Genomic DNA, 20,698 nt, shown 5'->3' with positions numbered 1-20,698 from the left:
TTCTGTTATGAGACAAATAGTTCAGGTAATTAATTTTGATTTATATATAGTTCACGGTATTATCGTTGAGAGATGAAAATATCAGATTAATTGTAGGAGTACCGTTTTTAATCTAGATTTTTATCCAAGGTTTCTTCAATTCATATTTGGCCTAATCTAATATATATGCATACTTAACAAAAAGATACTCATAACCCCCTCCTAACCGCAAAATTAATTTTAAAATTCACTACCATTTCATAAATCATGTGAAAAGTACAAATCTAGATCTAACATTATATTATTCCCAAGTATTAAACCATAAACAAATACCACACCCTAGAAGCATGAAAATATTTATCACGGAAGCTCGGTGAGCGAATATCACCGTCCATTCACGAATACCGAAGAGATCAGCCTTTCGAATCGTCTTGATCAAATGTCTAGTAGCTCCGACTCTCCAAGTTCCGTTTTCTAGACATGTCACTGAATTATCATACCATAGCCAACACACACTCTTTTATACACACACAATATCACATGCATGTATATAGAACTATATATAGATTCTTTGTATTAAGTGCACATGAATTCCATAGAGAAAAAAGATAGTGAGATGAGGAAAGAGTTGGTGAAGAAGGGGCCCCTTCCTTATATATCATCTACCATACAATCTTGAAAAAATGTGGGCTTCATAATAAAGGACACAAGCCTTTATTTTGCTTTTCATCTTAATCTCCCATTTAAAGATAAACCCTTTTTCTACACCAAGTCAAACCAACTTTTATGAGCCCACACTGTTTTGTCACACTTTTATGTATGTTATCCCTACGTCCACACATAATTATAAAATATTTTGCATGTCGATTGTTTAAGTAACATGCTATATAGTCTGATATATCTATGTCAATAAAGTGTTATGTAAAGTAGTTATACTTGACATATACTACTACTACTACTACTTCTATCCACAGAATGTTGATAATATTTATGTTGCCAACATTTCTAGTGATCAACCAATGCCGATCATGAGAAGACTAGATGTAGCGATTCGGGTGAGATCCAATTTTTAATTCACTCTTGGGATCCAGGCCATCCAGGGGGACAACCATGGGTCTTCTCTTCTCGAGAATCTATACATCTCTTATCAATGTATGACCAACTATTTCGACCACTGGTTTAGGTTCTCGGCCTCAAAGGGAAAAGAAAATGGAGCACATAATACCGATTATCACTTACCAAAAACTACAAGATCACCCCCTCCATTCTGTGGCAACAGAAGATTGTTTGTACCACTGGTTTAGACAATCAATCATAGTATCAAATCTAACATACTAAATTTTTCTGAAAAAAATAAATACAAAAGCCAACAACTTATTGTTGCTTAAACAGTGATCTGAAATCTTTGAATTTAAGAAAGAACTGTAATTCTTGGTGCTTCTCATCAACAACTCTCTCTCTCTCTCTCTCTCACACACACACACACACACACACATATTTTGTACTAGGACACAGGAACAAAGAAGTGGGACCTTTGTAGAGCTTTTAACAATTTGATATCTCAAGTATGCAGCAATCACTCTGTCTTTACACCGAATATAAACCACCTTTCACAAACTGAGAGTGAAGTATCGCAGAAGCAATGGACAATGTCAGGGAGATTTCGCTATCTCATCAGCAAATCATTTGCACATACAATATAAGAAGCTTCATTAGTCGTAAGTTCGAATCGTTTAGCACCTTATACCTACAAGACTTAAGAACCTTAGAAAAACCCAATCTTGAGCACGCCAATAATAGATACACAATTGACAAGTCGGACGAAAGCAACAAATCGACGTTCTGGACAGGTAGGCCGACACTCGACAAAAACTGAATCACCAAACAATGAACAAATCACTGGACTCTAACTACCGACATAATCCCTACATTTGATGCAGGTTTCATAGTTTTGTACACATCCGCTATCATTCATTCAGCTCGACCATGTATGGATTTGCTAACAATGATTAAGTGGGCAAGCAGAGATAAAAATACGGAAAAATTCAAATTCTATACAAGCAGCTTACCTCATGCTTCTTACTTACGTATTGAAACATGGGTGCCAACATGACTTCTTCGGTGTTAAGCATTAGGTTCGATGCATACATGGTACTGATTCAATGATGATCATCATGAGACAAGAGGAGTACCAAAACCAGCTGAACTAGGTTGCAAGGAACGAATCCTGATGTCGTACTTTCTCTTACTGGTGAATTCACTGCTAGAGGGTGAATCTGACCCGTCTGTTATGAGGTGGATAGGAGAATCATTGTTCAGGTCAGAAGCAATTCCAACAAGGTTCCCACATTTCCGGCATAGGAGTTTTGTTTTCCGACTGAAAATACCACAAGAGTGCTTGAAGATGAAGTAGGGCACACAACTAAATTCTTCGGCCTGATTGAACCGACTCTCATCAATTGTGAAAAATGATATGATCCCTTTCTTGATAGATTTTCCATATTTGGAACCAATGGTAGATGTATTCCGACTAGATGAGTTCAGGTTTAAATCATAGCCACAGGAACCACAGCTGCAGAGAGAAAAAAAGTATTCACTTCAACCCAAGCATCACAAATGAAGCTCAATTTGAAACCAAATAGAGATAAAACTTTATGAATGCATCATTTAGACAATCTTTTCAAGCAGAGCATGCAAATTTTTAAGTTAACAATTAAAAAATAGATTGATAAATGATCACCACCCACTAAAAAACAAAAGAACACTAAAGCAAGAACACAACAATCACAGTAAAAAGTACTATGAGAATAGAAGAAATTCATCTTAAATAAATCAACATAACAATGGAATGTTAAAAAATAATTAAGTGTATATGTACATACACATATACATATAGTACATAATATTTGTGAGTAAGGGGCCGTTTGTCTTTGTGTGGGTATGCATAGTAGATATGGAAAAAAATTCCTTCCCGATCTTCATAGTTACTGGAAAATAATGTTATGACGAACTGATTGGATAGAATTACTACAAATTCTAAAATAACTCAGTAAATCTCATCATAAGATTGGGCCGTCCAGCTCTTGTCTTAGCAACTACAAACAGCATTTTGTGCAATCCAAAAAATGCTCCTAAAAGTTCAATTTCTGTCACCCTTATAGCTTATCATAGCTTACAATACATGGTGGACCTTTGACCACTGCAGAGCAGAGCCTCCCACATTTTTACAAATTGATATTGTACTAACACCAACAATATGGATTGTCTTGATAAAGCATTTTGATGCAAGTTCTCATCTTCTCTCAAATGAAAGAATCAGAAATTTCCCTCATGTCATGTACAATTCACTAGTGTAGTATTATCTAAGACGACTTGAAATAGTAAGGTGTTCCCAGAAAATTTGCCCTCTAAAGCTTCTACAAAGAAACTATTGTATATGTGTTTGTTCTGTAAAAGTATGGTTAAGGCTACAAAGCCCACATCATTCAAATAGTGAGGAACAACACTAGTATATACAGTAGACACATACACAAGAAATATCTGAATGCATGGACTCAATTTTTAAGACACACATTAAACAGCAATCCATATTTAAGACAGATTATAAGTTGCCGGCCCTCATTTACGCTTTTCTATTCAAATTCATTACATCAAAATTGATGGTTTTCAAGTATCTCAATTTACACCAACATTGGAACATGGACTGTGGCCCCAAGAAAATTAAAAACAAACGCTCTTCCCAGGTGACACATCAAAAACCTCGAATTTGCCACCTTATGTACTTAACTTGGTGGTCTCCACTTTCTACACCCCCTTCCTCAATACACACACAATCACACACTCAATAACACCTTATACTGCCTATGTTAATGTTGAAGCCAAAACCACTTATATAGCTTTTTGCATGGCATGGTCTCTACTTTTACTCAGTTGTAACCTTAGTGAGAAGCTCAATCTTAGGAATGGACCATTTTTTTAAGAAAGTGTGGCATTGAACACAAATAGGCTAGTTATTATAGAATCCTTGCAATATTATGCTACGAAAGAAAACGTTTTAGTCAAAATAAGAAACACCAGTTACATTTTGCTTAAGAACCCCACATCCAACCATCAAATAACTTCTTGCCCCCAAATTTATTAGATAGACTAGACCATTCAAAGAAAGCGTAGCTGGGTTCATAATTTAATGCATTGTCCGTGGTCCACCGTTTATATGCTGCAACCAAGAACATTAATATGATAGTACACTTAGGCTGTCAAAAATTGACCTAAAACCATTAAACCATATATCCTTTGAAAGAACAATAATAGTCATTTCCTATGTACTCTAAACATTCATTTGGTGTCACGATCTCTAAATAGTCATTTGGTGAAACAACTTCTGTGTTTTTGCTGTCGGTGTACATACAGCGTTTGCACTACACTACACACATTAAGGGGAACGGAAATCCCTCCCGCAAAAAAAAAAAAAAAAACACTAATCTAACCTCAATATGATCATTTCTGGATGTGATGCAGTAAAATTGGTCTCATTGCAACTTATAACTCAAACCTAGTAACAGCTTTAAGCCTATAACATATCATGCACCTGATCACCTCAAAAAAAATTTTAAAAAAAATCATCAATTCAGCATATTCATAATTCACACACTCTAATTCCTCAATCAATCACCAATCACTGCCCTATATTCTCAGTCAATCTAATTGAAAGGAAATGAAATTATCATCAACATAACGGCAGCCATCACGCACCTGTAAGTAACATCTCGCCGCGAACCGGCAAAGGAGGCTGAAAACTGCTGATTCGAAGAATAACTACCACCGGAAGTCTCCATGAGAAGTGATAGGCGGAGAAATCGATGCGGCGGTGGGGTTTAAAAGCGACAGTTAATTGAGACGGCGTCCACTGCAACAATCAAAGAGGATGCAATCAGTTACCTGAGTAAGACTCGAGTGGGTTCTCTACTGTGATTATTTTGTGATGTTGTTTTAGATAAGCGATTGTAGGAGCCACTGGTGTCACTGCAGGGGAGATAACCGGAGAGAAGTGGGAGATTATTTCGGGTGAGATTTGTATTTCGAATGAATTTTTACCTAATTCCACCTTCTCTAATATTTGAATTTTGAGATATTAGAATTATTGGAAGAATCACTATTTTATAAAATTTGAATTTAACTGAACCCGAAAAATTCAAGAGATCCGAAAAGTTAAAATATTCAATTATGATACAGAAATATTTAAATAAAATAATATTTGAAAATTATTATATTAAATAGTACTAGTACTATATTTTATTTAAATAATATTGAATATATTAAAAATAATTCGGATGTTTAGAAAAAATCATTTTAAAAACACCGATGAAATATTTGGTTTGGTGCGATTCGATTAGATTAGAGCATCCGCAATGGTCGGCTAGCGACCGGCTAGCCGATTCGTCGTGCTGGACGATCGGCTAGCCGAACCATTGCAGTCGGCGAGAGCGAAAACGGCGAGCGCTTCGGCGTGGGCTGGAAAACCGATCGCTCGGCGCTGGCCGATCGGCTAGCCGCCATTGTGGCGGCCCGATCGGCCAGCGCCGATTTTTGTTTTTGTTTTTTTTTTTTATTTAAAAAACCTATATAAACGCGATTTTCGTTTCATTTTCATTTGCACCACTTGTTTTAACGAGTTTTCTCTCTCTCTAACTTTCCGTACAAGAGCACTGTCATTGCATGATATGGGGATCGATCTCGAGGATCCGGATACTCCCGTTCCGGCGAGGCGGGCCGCGCCGAAGAAGACGACGAGGGGGGAAGGCCAAGGCGGTCGGCGAGTCATCGCAGCCCGCCGTGACAACACCCCTGGCGGAGGAAGTGGACGGAGGATGAGTACGCCGGGGTGGCCAGGGGGTGGTTGGAGGTGTGCGACGATCCGCTGGTTGCGAACAACCAGCGGATCGTCAACATGTGGGCGAAGATCGTAGCCGCCTCATAGGAGGCACTTGCCCGCACGGGAAGGACTTCAGCCGGAGGAGGTCCGAGGAAGGGGTGGGAGCGCACCCGGGCCGCGGTGGGCCGTGCTTTTGCGAATTTGTACGCCAACGCCCATCCGTCAGCTCGGGAGTGGGCAGAATGAGGACGACGCCCGGAGGATCGCCGCGAGTCAGGAGTTTTCATCCCCTCCTTCATTTACCGGTCGCCCCGCCCGGTTGGACAGAAGCGGGCGCAAGCCGGGCCGCGAGGGGCGGATCCCCTATCGCCCCGCGAGGTCCAAACTCCTCCGCCCTCCCACCCGCCCCACTCGAGTACACTCTCCATTCGCGTAACCATACGCGGGATCAGATGTACAAGGTCTTCCAAGAGTGGAAGACCGCCACTGACCCCACGGAGAAGATGTTTCTTCACGAGATGCTCGAGAGCATGCGGGTTGATTTGGAAATCGCGAGGGCACGGCTAGCGGGTTCCGACGTGGGCTCGATACCACGGGCGGCGGCGGCGGCGGCGGCAGCGGCGGCGACGGCGAGGACGACGGCGATGGCGATGAGGAGTAGAGAGTGGCGGGGCTCGTGTGTTGAAGCCCTATTTTTTTTAAAAAAAAATCATGTACTTTTTTTTTTAAATCTTTGTACTTTTTTTTAATGGAATGGATTAATTTTCCCGTATATGTGTCGTAAATTTAATTCCGTATTTTAATCGTAATTTTAATTCCGTAAATGTAGTATATTTTGAATTATTTTTATTGCGGCCGGCCTATGGCTGACCTAAATCGATGTGGCGGCAGATGGATTTTTTAGTGTTGGCTGACGTGGTAGGGGAGAGAATGGCTGGCCTATTGCTGGCCTCTTGCTGGCCTAAGCACCATTGCGGATGCTCTTAGCAACAGAAACATACACATTGAAAGCATTATTGTCAATTAGTCTTTAAGACCACCTCCATGGGTAACCATGGAAGGAAGGTCACCCATATATGACAACATAGTTATAAATAAAATTAATTGTAAAAGAAGTTAATCCAACCCACCCTCAATTTTCAGACTATCTCCATCCGTGACACTCATCCAACCCAACCCCAATCAACTTTTTAATAAAATATTCATTTATCTATCCTCCACATACACAACCCTCACTCAATTCAACTCCCATCAACTTTTTTACTTCCATCAGTGACCCCAGTCCAACCCAACCCAATATTTTCTTTTTTATATATTTTATATTAATATTTTGATTTATAATTAATTTAAATATATTAAATAATGTCTAAAAATTATAATAAAAAAGTACATGATTCAAATTTAAAACAGAAAATATTAGATATTCAAATAATTAAAGCACAATATAATAATAAATTACACACATTAAAAAAAACAATACGATAATAGAAATAAACAAACCAAAAGTAAATTAAAATTAATAACTTAAAGTAATAAAAATTTCATAAATTCACAATGTTCAAAATATTCAAAAGGTGATTATCTAAAATATTTAGATTTCATATTTATAGAATACAATTCTATAATATGTACATAATTAAATAAAGTAGTGATTAATCAATAATTAATAGTAAATAAAAAAAGTAAAAATAATACATGGAGCCAATGAAAAATCGACATGTGTCCTTTGGCCTCCACTTTTGGTTGGGCCGACTGACAAGCCTTGAAATTGGAGGTTGGGTTGGGTAATTTCATTTTTGCTTTATTTTTATTGCTTCCTATTTTGTCTTATATGCTCCACCCCCATCTCAAAGTCGCCGATGGGGGTGGTCTCAGTATCACCCTGCCACCCCATAGAAAAAACGAGGGGTCATATACACATGTCTACTTTTTATTGGTTGAACATTGAAATTTTTTTACTTGTATTTTAATACTTACAATTATTGATTTATTTTATTACTGGACTTATTGGAGTATATGTTTTGGAATTATAACAAATCTGCATTGTAGTCTGCAATTCTACATCACGCATGTATTGACATTTTAATCTCGAACATTTTGCACTAAATTAATTTTTTATTTTTTTATCACTTAATTTATTTATACAATTATTATAAATTTGAATTATAAAATAATTTATATAATCTTAATGATTTTTTAATATATTTGAATAAATTATAAAATTTATATTGATTAAAAATATATGAAAAAGAAAATAGTTAATGGGGTTGAGTTGGGGTCATTGATGGAAGTAAAAACTTAATAAGTTGGGGGTTGGTTGTGTACGTGGATCAATGAAAAATGAATATTTTATTGAAAAGTTGATTCAGGTTGCTACCTAGAACCGAAGTCTCCTTACTAGAACTAAGGTAACAAGTCATAAAAGCTCCTAAGATAAATTTGTTTCATTCAAAGGCTCAAATCTCCCGATTATATTGGCAAAGACATCAATTTCTCATCTTTCAAATTAAACTACCCATTTCCCGATTATTGTAGTAGAATCCACATGCATTTATAAGATGACCAATCAAACAAATGCATAAGCACAAGAGAAATTGAAATAATTACAAGAGCTAACAAGGAAAAACACTTGAATAAATAACTCAAAATCATAGCATGTTTACCAAAAATTATACTCCCTCCGTCCCACTTAAAATGAAACATTTGGAAATCGGCACGGGATTTTTGTAGTGTTGTTTTGTGAGTTAATGATGAGAGAGTAAAGTAAGAGAGATGAAAAAGTAGAGATAGAGTTATTTCCATATTAGGAAATGTTTCATTTTTAATGGGACAACCAAAAAAGGAAAACGTTTCATTTTAATGGGACAGAGGGAGTACAAAAGATTTTTTCTACTCATAGACTAGTAAAAACAACAATTAAAGTACTAGACATGAAGTAAAACAAAACAAAACCGAAAGTTGAATTATGTAGTCTTCAATTTTCTCTTGCCTGGATCTGCAGAGCTCCGCTCCAATGGAAGATGGAAGAATAATATGTGGAATATGGGATGGAAGAAGTATAGAGAATGAGAGGACTGTAGGCTTTGAGATGAAGATTATGAATTAGGTTAAAGGTATTTATAGGCTGGAAAAAGGTTTAGGTTTGATAATTTCCGCGCCCTACAATAAATGGAAGAGATTTGGGCAACAATTTATTTCATTCCTTGAATTATCAAAGAATATCCACTGCGCAATGTTCGTAGAATGGTCATAACTTTCTCCACATAACTCTTATTGAATCATGCAAGGTATCCACGCGAAGCTCTTTCGAAAACAAAGAGAATGGTATAAATGAATCACTGACTGGACTTCTACAGTACTGGGAAAATCGGCTAGAACTGAGGCTGCTGCACCTTGGCCCTTTTGCACATTTTTCTGGCTTTTCTATCATTTATCAACAAACACTTCAAAAATACCAAATATATAACATATGCAATTTAAGAATATAATTTGCATGATTGACATGTAAACGAGTCAAATCTAGCCCTTAAAAACATGCAAAAGCCGTGTTTGTCATTATCTTACATTGTTTGTAAAGTAACCAGAAGCATTATCCCATAGAACTGAACGAAGTAAATAATAGTCATGAATATCAAAAATTAAAATTGAATAAATATGAAGAGTAATTGTCAATCCTAAAATTTGTACAAATTACTAGTATCCATAGTCCATAGACGAGGTAACAAAATCCATAATGAAAAGAGTAAACATTAAACAATCAATTAATATAACCCGAAGGACTGAATCTTAAAATCTTCATCTTCTTTCTTGCCTTGCTCCAATCTCTGAAGATGAATGGTGAATGATCAAGTATGGAATGAAACGAGTAAATCTTGAAGAGAGAATTATGACTCGAGAAGGTAAGCCTTGGTGGGTGAATTAGGTCTGAAAGCATTCGCCACACAAACTCAGTGGACCACTTCCATGAAGTCAACGCTCTTGGGGTTCTCCGTGTCACTCTCGATGGACCACTGGTCGGGAGGTCTTGGCCCAGGATCTTTTACGCAACGGGCCGCTAGAACCTCATCAACCACTGATAATGGGTCAGCAGACCACTGACATATTCCGAATCCCCCGATTTTCAATTTCGACATTTCTCAAAAAAAACGTCAAAATATTAATTTGTACTACAAATTATGCACTTACAAAACCTACTTTTTTGCATGTATAGCATTCAAAATTATCCAAATCTAGGTCTTAAAAGTATGAAAAATTTGTATTTATCACTTACTTAGACAATTGTTATTTTAAATTGAAGCCGTTGCCATAGATAAGTTCAATTTCACAAGTACATTTGAGACGACTTTCACTCGCTTTAAAAAGTAGTGCGCAATTAATATATTTTCCTCAATTGCAATGATTCTCGTGTACGCATTCTCGCTTTAAAAAGTAGTGCGTAATTAATATATTCGCCTAAGTTACAGTAATTCTCGTGTTCGCATTATCAAATGATCAGCTGTACAATATTGTTTTTTCCGCAAAAAGTCAATTGACATAACCAAACATTTCCATTTTTTTTATAAGGAAAAAGTCAAATTAATATTTTGATACTAATAATTTTACAAACTTTGTGATTAAATATAAGGAATTTTATAATTTTAGTAAAATAACAAGAAGAAATGTGAATGAAGTAGTGGAACTGAAACTGTTAAACCAATATAAAAGGCATTCTTACATAAAAAAGACTCAGTCGAAAGAAGGAAGACCCAAACCAACAACAACACTAGGAGAACCAGAAGCGTCTGCAAACGATATCCGGAGGTACCCAATTCCTTTATCTGCTTTCATGTTCTCAACTTGAACACATGTCTTATATCGCCTTTGTTTTTCTCACTTCGTTTCTCTATGTGACCAAGTGTTGAACTTTTGCTACTCTAAAATCTTAATTTGGCTGAATCTTCCAATTATTTCTCTTCTGATGAAATGATCAAATGTCAATAATTTCCTGCTTAGTCTCTGCTGTTGCGAATGCCAAATGTGTTTGATTGAAGATTGATCTCGCTCAGAGATTTAACTAAATGAGTTACGTTTTATCTACGGTGTTATCATTAGAAGAGTGTCTGGTTGCAGTCATGTAGCGTAGAAAGATGCAATTTTTGGTAATTCATGATCTTCTGCTTCTTGCTTCCTGCCTTGCCAAAAAGCAACGATTTTTTTGAGCGCATTGCATTTTCGGAATGCCAATTTACATTGGTTGTAAACTTGACTTGCATACTTGCTGTTGATTTCTTAAGGTCATGTTTTGCAGCTGTTTAATTTTCATATTTTAAATGTAATTATTTGGATGAGTATAGGTTTATCTTATAATTGTGGATTGGTCTTCATTTATTAGTTGACCCTGGAAATTGTTATCCCGGTTTTGCAGTGTTGAATCTCAATTTTTCATTCTTTGAGTCTGAAATTGATATTTCTGATTGTTACACTAATGCAATCTACTACAGTATGAGTTTATTTTATGATCTCATGATATTTTTGTCCAGTTCTCCAGTTTACTAATGTGTTAGTTGCAAATTCAAATTCTAGTTATCAGATACTGTTTCTTGTAGCTGTGTATCAAGCATATCCATTATGCCAGCTATCTATCTCTTTTTCAAATGTGGTCTGTCACTGTCTGTTCTCATAGCTTTGCTATGAAGACTCAGTGTCTCCAACTCAACCTATTCAGTTACTAGATGATATCATGATACGCAACCTTTGAGGCGAACAAAGCAAAATGTACGCCTGTTGACTTGTATGGCTGATCACCTGTGCATGCAAACCCATTCACAGTTTACATGTATATATAATCTGGAGATAACATTCAGTTTTTCTTTATTAGATATGATATGAGTTGTATGTTAACTATAACAAGTAACTAGTTCTTTTGATTTGACCAGTTAGTGGGGCGTCAATTTACAGTGATGGGGCCGGTGGGAGGGAATAAAAAGAAAAGGAAAATAGAGAAGAAAGCTGAAGAAAACGCTTTGATCTTGGGGTCTTCGGAGGAGGGCTGTACAAAGTGGTGGGGTGTTTTGTCAAAGACAATTGCTGGTAATTTTCCAAATTTTCAATTTCTTTGCAGTTGCTTACATATTACAGTTAAAAATCTGTCTTGGTATACTATATGGAATTATGTTGTAACTTGTAATGCCAGTTTCTTTTTGGTAATTAGATTTTCTTATCATCATTATATGATTTATTTGTTCTGCATGTGGCCACATGCACACATACACAAGTATGTCTCATCTCAATTTTGGATGCTGATTTTCTCTCTGTTACTGATTGTACTCAATGAAAGTAGACAATGCAATGTTTCCTTACTGAAATCTCGGACGTGACCTTTTTCTTGAATGTCTTGGAAAAGATTGCTGTATGATCTGTTCTTCTGTGATCACCCAATGATCTTAAACATGAAATAAGGACACTGTTCATTTTTTTTTCGTTCAGTCCGGTGCTAGGGGTTCAACAAAAATTCCTCCTTTCTCCCCCTTTCATAATTTGATTTGACGGAGAATAGAAGATTTTATCAGACTGACTGCAACTTAGAGAAGCACAGTGTTTTCATCTCTCCATTGCCATCATAATCATTGCATTCTTCTACATTTTCTTTACATAAAGTGTCGAACCTATGTGCATAATATGGATATAACTGGAATCCATTTCTTGAAAGAATCCCATTCTCTTCCTATGAAACGAAACATATTACTTATAGAAATCCTTGTGTTAAGTGGCCATTTTTCTTACATATACTATGCATTAAATTTAAAACTTACTTGGTCATTCAGAGTTAAAAATTCTGGAAAAACTACAATTCTAATTCACAAGCAGTGTCAGCTAAAGTTACATATAGCTATATAACTCTTTAGCCATATCTGGTAGTAGTAGTATTATAAGTTGAGGGGATGCTGACCTGTTGAAGTAACTGTAATGGTATTGGTAGGAGCTATGATAAGCTAACCAGGTGGCAATGAGAGCTTTCATCTTTGACGTTCGGGTCCTTTATGAGGTTTTGAATGATGCTATTGGCATCAACAAAACAGCAGTCTTCACTTTGGCCAGTGTACAAGCTGCTCTAATATTGGCATGTGAGGAGTAGAATATGCAGCACTAATTAAAGAGAGATTAATTTTCCTATTCATGCAGTAATTGAAATTAATATATCTGTCATTTTCAAGTGATCTTATTTGAACACATCTGCACATGTATTGGTGAGCATTATTATGAAATAGAGTTTGACCTTTGTGAAAATCGTCCCTTTAAGATGCAGAAAATCATGTTCTGTATTTCAAGTGAGTTTTAACTCTGCATGATGTAGCATTGTTTGCATGTCCACTTAGGAAGTACTAGTACCAGATGGAGAATGACAATACATATTGGCAGATTATGAATGTAACAATAATATTGCCATATCATAGTTTTAGATCTTTATGTACTCAAAGAAGAGTTTTATCCAAATTTTTTCCATTTGAAGGCTAGATAAAAAACTATTGAGTAATAATCGTTAGATGGATGTCATGTCAGAGGACCTATTCAAGTATCTGTTCTCTACGCTTCACTTAGGGTTAGATGGGTAAAAGTCGACATCTGCTAGAGATGAATGGAACAATGTGTTTTAAATTCTTGACTGACTGGCACCAGTCTAATTGCAATCTAGATAACTGGAAACGTTAATTAGAATGATTATCCAGTAAGGGATATACTGTCAAGACTGTTATATCAGCTTCTCGGTCTCTGGGGTCATCTTTGAAATTGAAGGACTGAATCATAAGGGTGATTTGAAGTGATATATTGTCTGCTGTAGTATATACAAATAAATCGAATCTGTGCAGGAAATCAAACTTTCTGAGTTCTTATATATTCACTCTTATTGCTGCGTGTGCTTGTGCCCCTATATACTGACTTTACAGGGTAATTGAGCATTATAAGGTCCTAGCAAGTTTGTCATATTATTCGAGGTTTTTTCCATCATTTAGCAGTAATGACACTCAGATCTAAGCATATCAACTTAGTTGAGTTATCCTGACTTCTCGAAAACTTCATGCTTTGCGCTCTTAAATATATCTTCAGCGATTGATGTTTCTCTGTCAATCTGCAGGTAGTCCATCGTCTTCACTGATATTAGACAGCTTCAAATCTACTTTCAAGGTGTCTAGAATAACTTTCGACTATATATGTTGCCTAGTAAAAGAGCGTATGATGGCTAAGACACATTTTTCATTCGCAAATGGTAAGCCAATGACGTTAAACGACCAGGTAGCCTTAGCACTAGTAAGACTTGGGTCTGGCAACTCGTTGATTTCAATTGGGGAGTCATTCGGGGCACACCACTCGACTGTCTCTCAGTTGACATGGCGCTTCGTGGAGGCCATTGAGGAAAAGGGTCTTCACCACCTCCAGTGGCCTTCAACAGAATTGGAAATGACACAAATAAAACAGAAGTTTGAGAAAATCCGAGGCCTTCCGAATTGCTGTGGCGCGATCGACACCACTCATATAACCATGCTATTGACCTCATCTGATCAGGAAGCTGACACTTGGCTTGATCACAAGCAGAACCACAGCATGATCCTGCAAGCAATTGTGGACCCTGATCTGAGGTTCCGTAACATAGTCACCGGGTGGCCGGGGAAGATGACTGACTCCTCCGTGCTCCAGAGCTCAAGTTTCTTCAAACAATGCCAGAAAGGGGAGAAGCTGAACGGGAAGGCGAGCCATTTATCAGGAAAAACAGAGTTAACAGAATACATTATTGGCGATTATGGGTTTCCATTGCTGCCTTGGCTTGTGACTCCATATCAAGGGAAAGAACTCTCAAAAGCTGAAGCAGATTTCAATAAGAGGCTCCTCGCAACTCAATCTGTTGCAGATAGGGCGTTTGCGAGGTTGAAGGGGGTGTGGAGGATAATTCATGGCGAAATGTGGAGACCGGACCGGCATAAGCTGCCTCGGTTTATCCTAGTATGCTGCATTCTCCACAACATCATCATAGACATGGAGGACAGCATTTCTGATGACTTGCTGTCGTCTCTCGTCCATGATCAAGGATACAGGCAAGAGATTTGTGAACCTGTCAACAAAGCAGGATCAATTTTGAGGGACAGACTGTCTATGTATTTTTCTGGTAGATGAGTGAAGCAAAATCTTGCTTGTGCTTATAGGCAAACTTGTTTTCCTTCAAGTCCAATATACTAATAGGTAGAAGGGGTTGGGTTGGGTGGGCCCCAGGGGTTATTTAGAGATTCAATATTAGTATTTTTTTTATAAAGCTGTTGAATACCGAGTGGATCAATTCCAACTAGTCTACAAGACAAGTATTTTTTCAATGACTTCAATTTTTAATATTTTGTTTGTGAGCAATGCTGATGAAAATAGAAAATAGTTGATCATATATTGCTGCAACGTTTTGATAATACACATTGTTACATCAACTAGGAAGAAGAATATATACATGACATAACTAGCAAGTCTTAGGAATGTACACTAACAACAATAAAGATGTACAACAACAGCAGCAGCAGTTACAGTACATATAAACTGAAGAACCAGTGTCCTAACATCTCCTAATCCTCGACGGAAGGGGTAATCTCCAACTGCACAATTAAGACACAAATTTAAGTTAGCTAACCAGATTATATCCTTTTAAAGTCATCAAGGCTGTTCTATAGTGGTACTAAGTAAGTTTTCATAACCACATTCTTCTTGGTTTTACCTAGCAAGAAAATAAAGAAGGTTGGTTGATTAATACCTCTACGCCTGGAAGTTCTGAAAATTGCTGGTTCCATCCGTCATGAAGAGCATGAATCGGTTTGTCCATTGTTGCTTAACAGCATCAGGGACCAATGACTTGGAGATGAAAGGATTCCATGAATCCCCTTGTGGACTGGCAATAACCCAAGTCACTTTTACTGGTGGCTCGATAAAAGATGAGGCTTGCAATTTTTTGCGCGATGTATCTTTCTTCCCTCGAGTTGAGCTCTAAGAAGGCCAGTACAAGTATTAATTAGATTTGTTCAACTATGGAAAATCATCTCAAAACAATGAAATGAGCTTACCTTGTGATTTTCCAGTTTAAAAGCCCGTGCAAGAGGTTTATTTTCCATAATTCCTTCTAAAGTCCTGGATAATGGGGCGTCTTCGTCCAATCCTGCCAGGTACCTCTCAATGGCAATCAGGGAGCGAAACTTGAGTCCAGTCTCAGGTTCGCAGTAATACTGTGCGACAAATGGCATTAAGACATCAGTCGTAACGATACAAGCAAAGTACTCCATGTGTTACTCGACCGAAGGCAAATGCCTAACACATCAATACCTAATAAAAATGTACTATGTTTCTGAACTAAAATTATGACTATTATTTTTGGTATAGGATTTCGTATACATGGTTATGAGCATGACATTACCTTGTCGGTGGACTTCACATACTTACGACGTACCTCCTCCACAATCCAACCATCTGGAACAATATTGGGGGCTTCCCTTACAACAGCCAAATGATTCCTGCATCCTTCATTATCCACTCTCAACAACTGTAACAGCATTTTCATCAAAACTAGGAATTATAATACTTAATCAGCTCATAAGCATACAATCTAACAATTTTTATTTTCATATTTTCAGCATCATAAAAAAAGTAACCATTTTGCATACTCTCTACAATGTAATTTTATCTAGGCAAAAGTATGTTAAACATCAAGTTTAAGTAGTAGCTTGTGTATGTGGGGACATAAACAAAATGATTCAAGTAATAAGATTCATAAACCTTGGAAGTCCAGATTATGTAATGAAGATTTAGCTTGTGATATAATTTAAACAAGATTAAGAAGTTTGGGATTTAGAATAATACATTTACCTTTCCTCCAGAAACCATCATCCTCCGATATCGATATCCACGATGCTGCACACAAAATAAATTATAACGAGTAAAAACATGAATCACTTACAACAAACAGCAAATGATGAAAGCAGGATCAAGATTGGGGGAAATGATTTTCCATCTGCTTTTCACTTTCACAATTCACAAATACTACAATAATGTGGAACCAATTAAATTTGACGAATACAGTTTCATAGGCGCGGAGGATTCTGGCTGAGGCGCTGGCCGGAACCACCGCGCGCGGGCGGAGGGCGTACGGCACCAGCATTGAGCTTGACGATGAGCGGTGCTGCCGACGCTCCATCATACACACTTGAGTTGAGTGTGATGTGTCGCTATCTGAATCTATGTGTTTTATTGTCGGACTTTTGTGCACGTTTCCTTTTCTCGTTTTTCGAGTAATTAGTTAATCAAATGAATCCAATCCAACTTACCACTAATTTATTTCACTCCTACATTTTATAGTACTACATATAACTAGTCATATCATTTCGGATTTTGCTATCCCTCCGTTTTTTCATAAATCTAGGAGCAAAACTCAATTTAACCTCTTCCAATGAAACAACCCTAATAACAATGAATAACCGAAACAGAAAAATCGCTGAGGATGACTGATGCATTTCACCACAACAGGTCCATGATGTAGCACCTACTTAACTGCCCTCAGCCTTTGTACCTTGCATGCATTCAACCACAGCAAGCTGACTTGGGTGCAGCTTGCCCACCTCCACCAGCTCCATCCGCATGATTCATCTTGATTGTAGACGGTTGCTATTGAGACAAGACAAATGCACTTCATCAACAAGGGACCTGACTAAAGGAGTCGCATCTTAAAATCATGCCAAATAAAATCTCCATGTTTACCTCTGATTTGTTCTCCGTCTCTGAAAGCCTTTGCTTTATGTCCCTCGCTATAGAGAAGAAAACTTCTTCCACATTATGATTGGTTTTAGCGCTCTGCAGAAAGATATGCACTTTGAATTGCACATACATTAACAGTGTGCTTTATGGAAAATTCTCTGAGTACTCACAGTTTCAAAGAATTTTATCCCATACTCATCTGCCAGGGCTTGACCCTTGGAGGTAGGAACAGCCTAAACACCAGTAAACAAATGAAATTTATTACAGAAGTAAAGATAAGAAAAAGAAAAAGGTAAGGCAAGACCGGCATCTGTCGATTTTGTGCATTTCTTTTAACCTTAAATTTGGAAGTTTCCTTTTAGATTTAAAATTGGTGAGCTAAAAAATTGTTTCTACTATGTCGGTGAGATGACAAGCTAAAAAATAGCACAAGCAGCACATAACTATCTAAAAAATTTACTAAAACAAAGTTAAGACAAGAAAAATACCCTCTTGCTTTCATCCATGTCTGCTTTGTTTCCTACCAATACCTTGTTGACATTGTCAGAAGCATGCTGTTCAATGTTTCTGATCCAGTTCCTAATGTCTGGATAAAAATCATGTATGACTATGATCAGTGATTTAAGCAACCAGTGGCATACTCTTCAAAAAAAAAAAAGGTTGAATTATCACTGTCAAAAATAATAAGACAGTAAACTTCTAGCTCTTAATTCTCCAGGACTGTATTTATGTTATTAATATGTTCTGCTTTTCTCTTTTCAAGGGTGAATAGAACCCAAAGTCTGTGATGTGAAGACGAATAATAAAAAGATATCTGAGAGAGTTCACAATCACAATTGATCAGGATATAATTGGAAAAATACAGAACATGTAAGAATAATTTTTTAAGCAGGGAACCAACACAAGTATTTAACAAGTTTTATTCAAATTATGGCTGCATGGCATGAAAGAAACAGGAGGGATGGGTGTGCACTAGACTAAAGCTGCAGAGAGAAGGAAATACATGCCAGGCAATTTGATCAACAAATATAGGGGAAGAAACCTTACTGTTAAAGGACGCCTCATCAGTGACATCATAGACAAGCAATATGCCCATTGCTCCACGGTAGTAAGCTGGTGAGAATATTTTTGTGTGAGAAGAACAGAACAAATATATGTTTTGCATGGTTTGTGTGTGATTCACGAATATAGAAATAGTAAAGCATTCCTAAGGTGCTGGTACAAAAGAAAAGAGTAAACCAAGACAAGTGCAATTGATTCTTTAAGAACTGGAGAGCCTGGTAGGAAATTAATGAACTGATGAAAGGCCATGGAAATATTAATTCATCAAGGTTTGTATCAAAAAGAAAAAAATGAATGAGTAGAGAAACAGTCAAACAAACAATATGAAATTGAGCCAATGCTTTAAGCTTTTTCTCCATAACCATCTAGGAACACATAAAACAACAGCTTTAGAAAACTTCTAGGTCACAGAAGGCAATTGGAACCTACCTGTAGTGATTGTTCTGAATCGTTCTTGACCAGCTGTATCCCAAATTTGGAGCTTGATTCGTTTGCCATCAAGTTCAACAGTTCTTATCTTAAAATCAATTCTATGGAGTAAATTATACACACATTCAGTACCCGTACAATGCATTTTACAGTTCTCTATGAAAATAGAAAGCTTACCCAATGGTGGTAATGAAACTAGTTGTGAAGGAACCATCAGAAAATCGCAAAAGAAGACAACTCTTACCTACACCTGAAGGACAGAAGACAAAAGGCTAAGTAAAGATAGCAAAGGAAATACACCTCAGACCTGCATTCTATAGTGACTAAGCAGCTCTGACTTGAGAAATCAGCAGAAATTGAGAGTTTGAGATTCCCAACTCCACAAACTAAACAAGATGCAATCCAGAGAATGGCTAAGGAAATCACATGTGTGATACCATAGATGCTACTACTTTCAAAAGAAAGTAAGAAATTGAAAGCAGGATTACAATTTGGATTGCTCCATGAGCGACTCAAGAACCAACTCCGATAACAAGGAACAGTTTGCAGAGGCAACGTATTGAATTATACAGATAAATCACCACCACAAATTCTTCTACGTTATAACTACTCGTCATGCAATCCACAAAATTTCCCACCCATTCGAAATTGTCCAGCGCCCTATTTAAGAATCAATGCGTCATAAAGCGAATAAATTTGAAGGCATACGTATATTGAGTTATAGATCCGAAGAAAAATAAAGTTTTTAATGCAAACAAGGATCAATCAAAATCACGGATTGGAATTTGAATGTGATATCGAGATATACAATAAAAATGTAAGAATGGAAATGGAATGACGACCAACCGCTGTCGCCGATGAGGAGAAGCTTGATAAGACAGTCGTAATCTGCTCGCGCCCTTGCCGGTGGTGCGGCCATTAAACCTCGCTACCTTGACAATACGGCGTCGTTGGATGTTCTTTCCTTTTTTGTCAGTGCGAATTCGCAAACCGCTCTGCATAAAAATCAAAATGATCACAATTCTATTTCGAGATAGAGAGGGAGACGGACACGCTATTGTACGCACCTTTGGAGATCTGTTGCCCCACGCGCATGCTAGCAAACAACGTCACAATTAACTTGGAGTCAAAATTAAATTAAATTAAATTAAATGTTTAAATTCGTTTTTAATTAAGAAAATGTTAACAATGTTACTTGCGGGGGGCAATACACACAAATAACATGATAAGTAGTAGTATATCGCGCGTTTAGAAAAAAAATCCCAATTTAATGTTATGGTGACCGGTGCACACTATAAAATATGGTCACGATGCACACTAGTACAAAAATAATAAGTTCATCACTAGTTTTATTCTGCTACGCTTCGACTATTTTATTGATCTTTGGGGCGACATTGAATGCAAATGGAGGGGATGAACATGGAAATTTTATGTGTGAACCCATAGGCAATACCCTCCTGCCTCCACCAGGTCACCCCCCGCCTGGTCACGTAGCTTGATTCGGCCCTGAAGTGTGGGTGTGTGGTTGTCTTCATTTAGTCACGGTGCATTTTAGCATGGCGCAGTGATGTGTAAAGTCTCGGGAATTCAGCAGCATAGCATGAA

At 37.2% G+C, this 20,698-nt stretch overlaps 4 protein-coding genes across 18 annotated transcripts; 1 reads left to right on the top strand and 3 right to left on the bottom strand.

Moving 5' to 3' along the window:
• Nucleotides 1-264: 264 nt before the first annotated feature.
• On the bottom strand, nucleotides 265-5,031 carry LOC125186800 (uncharacterized protein At4g08330, chloroplastic-like). 14 transcript variants are annotated; one of them, XM_048083242.1, is made up of 5 exons: nucleotides 4,732-5,031; nucleotides 4,467-4,567; nucleotides 2,219-2,551; nucleotides 2,049-2,133; nucleotides 1,338-1,851 (listed from the first exon to the last, which is right to left on the bottom strand). In XM_048083242.1, the coding sequence occupies exons 2-5, from the start codon at nucleotides 4,478-4,480 to the stop codon at nucleotides 1,654-1,656; spliced, it is 630 nt and encodes a 209-aa protein (XP_047939199.1). In that variant the 5' UTR covers nucleotides 4,481-4,567; nucleotides 4,732-5,031; the 3' UTR covers nucleotides 1,338-1,653. The 14 variants fall into 14 exon arrangements, 12 of the variants coding, with proteins under 12 accessions (XP_047939202.1, XP_047939199.1, XP_047939198.1 ...); XM_048083245.1 differs by lacking the exons at nucleotides 1,338-1,851; nucleotides 4,467-4,567 and adding an exon at nucleotides 265-453 and having other exon boundaries at nucleotides 4,732-5,021; XM_048083241.1 differs by lacking the exon at nucleotides 4,467-4,567 and having other exon boundaries at nucleotides 4,732-5,024.
• A 5,528-nt stretch (nucleotides 5,032-10,559) lies between these two features.
• Nucleotides 10,560-15,115, top strand: LOC125187226 (protein ALP1-like). Of its 2 annotated transcripts, none has more exons than XM_048083776.1 (3): nucleotides 10,560-10,651; nucleotides 11,767-11,920; nucleotides 13,965-15,115. In XM_048083776.1, exons 2-3 carry the CDS (start codon nucleotides 11,791-11,793, stop codon nucleotides 14,996-14,998), a joined length of 1,164 nt encoding a protein of 387 aa, XP_047939733.1. In that variant the 5' UTR covers nucleotides 10,560-10,651; nucleotides 11,767-11,790; the 3' UTR covers nucleotides 14,999-15,115. The 2 variants fall into 2 exon arrangements, with proteins under 2 accessions (XP_047939733.1, XP_047939734.1); XM_048083777.1 differs by having other exon boundaries at nucleotides 10,590-10,651; nucleotides 11,789-11,920.
• Nucleotides 15,116-15,232: 117 nt separating this feature from the next.
• On the bottom strand, nucleotides 15,233-17,102 carry LOC125187227 (methyl-CpG-binding domain-containing protein 7-like). The gene is made up of 6 exons (XM_048083778.1): nucleotides 16,929-17,102; nucleotides 16,718-16,762; nucleotides 16,269-16,394; nucleotides 15,922-16,080; nucleotides 15,615-15,844; nucleotides 15,233-15,459 (listed from the first exon to the last, which is right to left on the bottom strand). The coding sequence occupies exons 1-5, from the start codon at nucleotides 17,046-17,048 to the stop codon at nucleotides 15,617-15,619; spliced, it is 678 nt and encodes a 225-aa protein (XP_047939735.1). The 5' UTR covers nucleotides 17,049-17,102; the 3' UTR covers nucleotides 15,233-15,459; nucleotides 15,615-15,616.
• Nucleotides 17,103-17,262: 160 nt separating this feature from the next.
• Nucleotides 17,263-20,104, bottom strand: LOC125189141 (ras-related protein RABE1c-like). Its single transcript, XM_048086377.1, has 8 exons — nucleotides 19,940-20,104; nucleotides 19,271-19,343; nucleotides 19,094-19,194; nucleotides 18,650-18,715; nucleotides 18,091-18,188; nucleotides 17,773-17,835; nucleotides 17,606-17,698; nucleotides 17,263-17,512 (listed from the first exon to the last, which is right to left on the bottom strand). Exons 1-8 carry the CDS (start codon nucleotides 20,010-20,012, stop codon nucleotides 17,429-17,431), a joined length of 651 nt encoding a protein of 216 aa, XP_047942334.1. The 5' UTR covers nucleotides 20,013-20,104; the 3' UTR covers nucleotides 17,263-17,428.
• Nucleotides 20,105-20,698: the final 594 nt, after the last annotated feature.

The sequence above is a fragment of the Salvia hispanica genome, chromosome 5, assembly GCF_023119035.1.
Source record: "Salvia hispanica cultivar TCC Black 2014 chromosome 5, UniMelb_Shisp_WGS_1.0, whole genome shotgun sequence".
Lineage (NCBI taxonomy): Eukaryota > Viridiplantae > Streptophyta > Magnoliopsida > Lamiales > Lamiaceae > Salvia > Salvia hispanica.
This window is presented reverse-complemented; position numbering and strand designations above follow the sequence as displayed.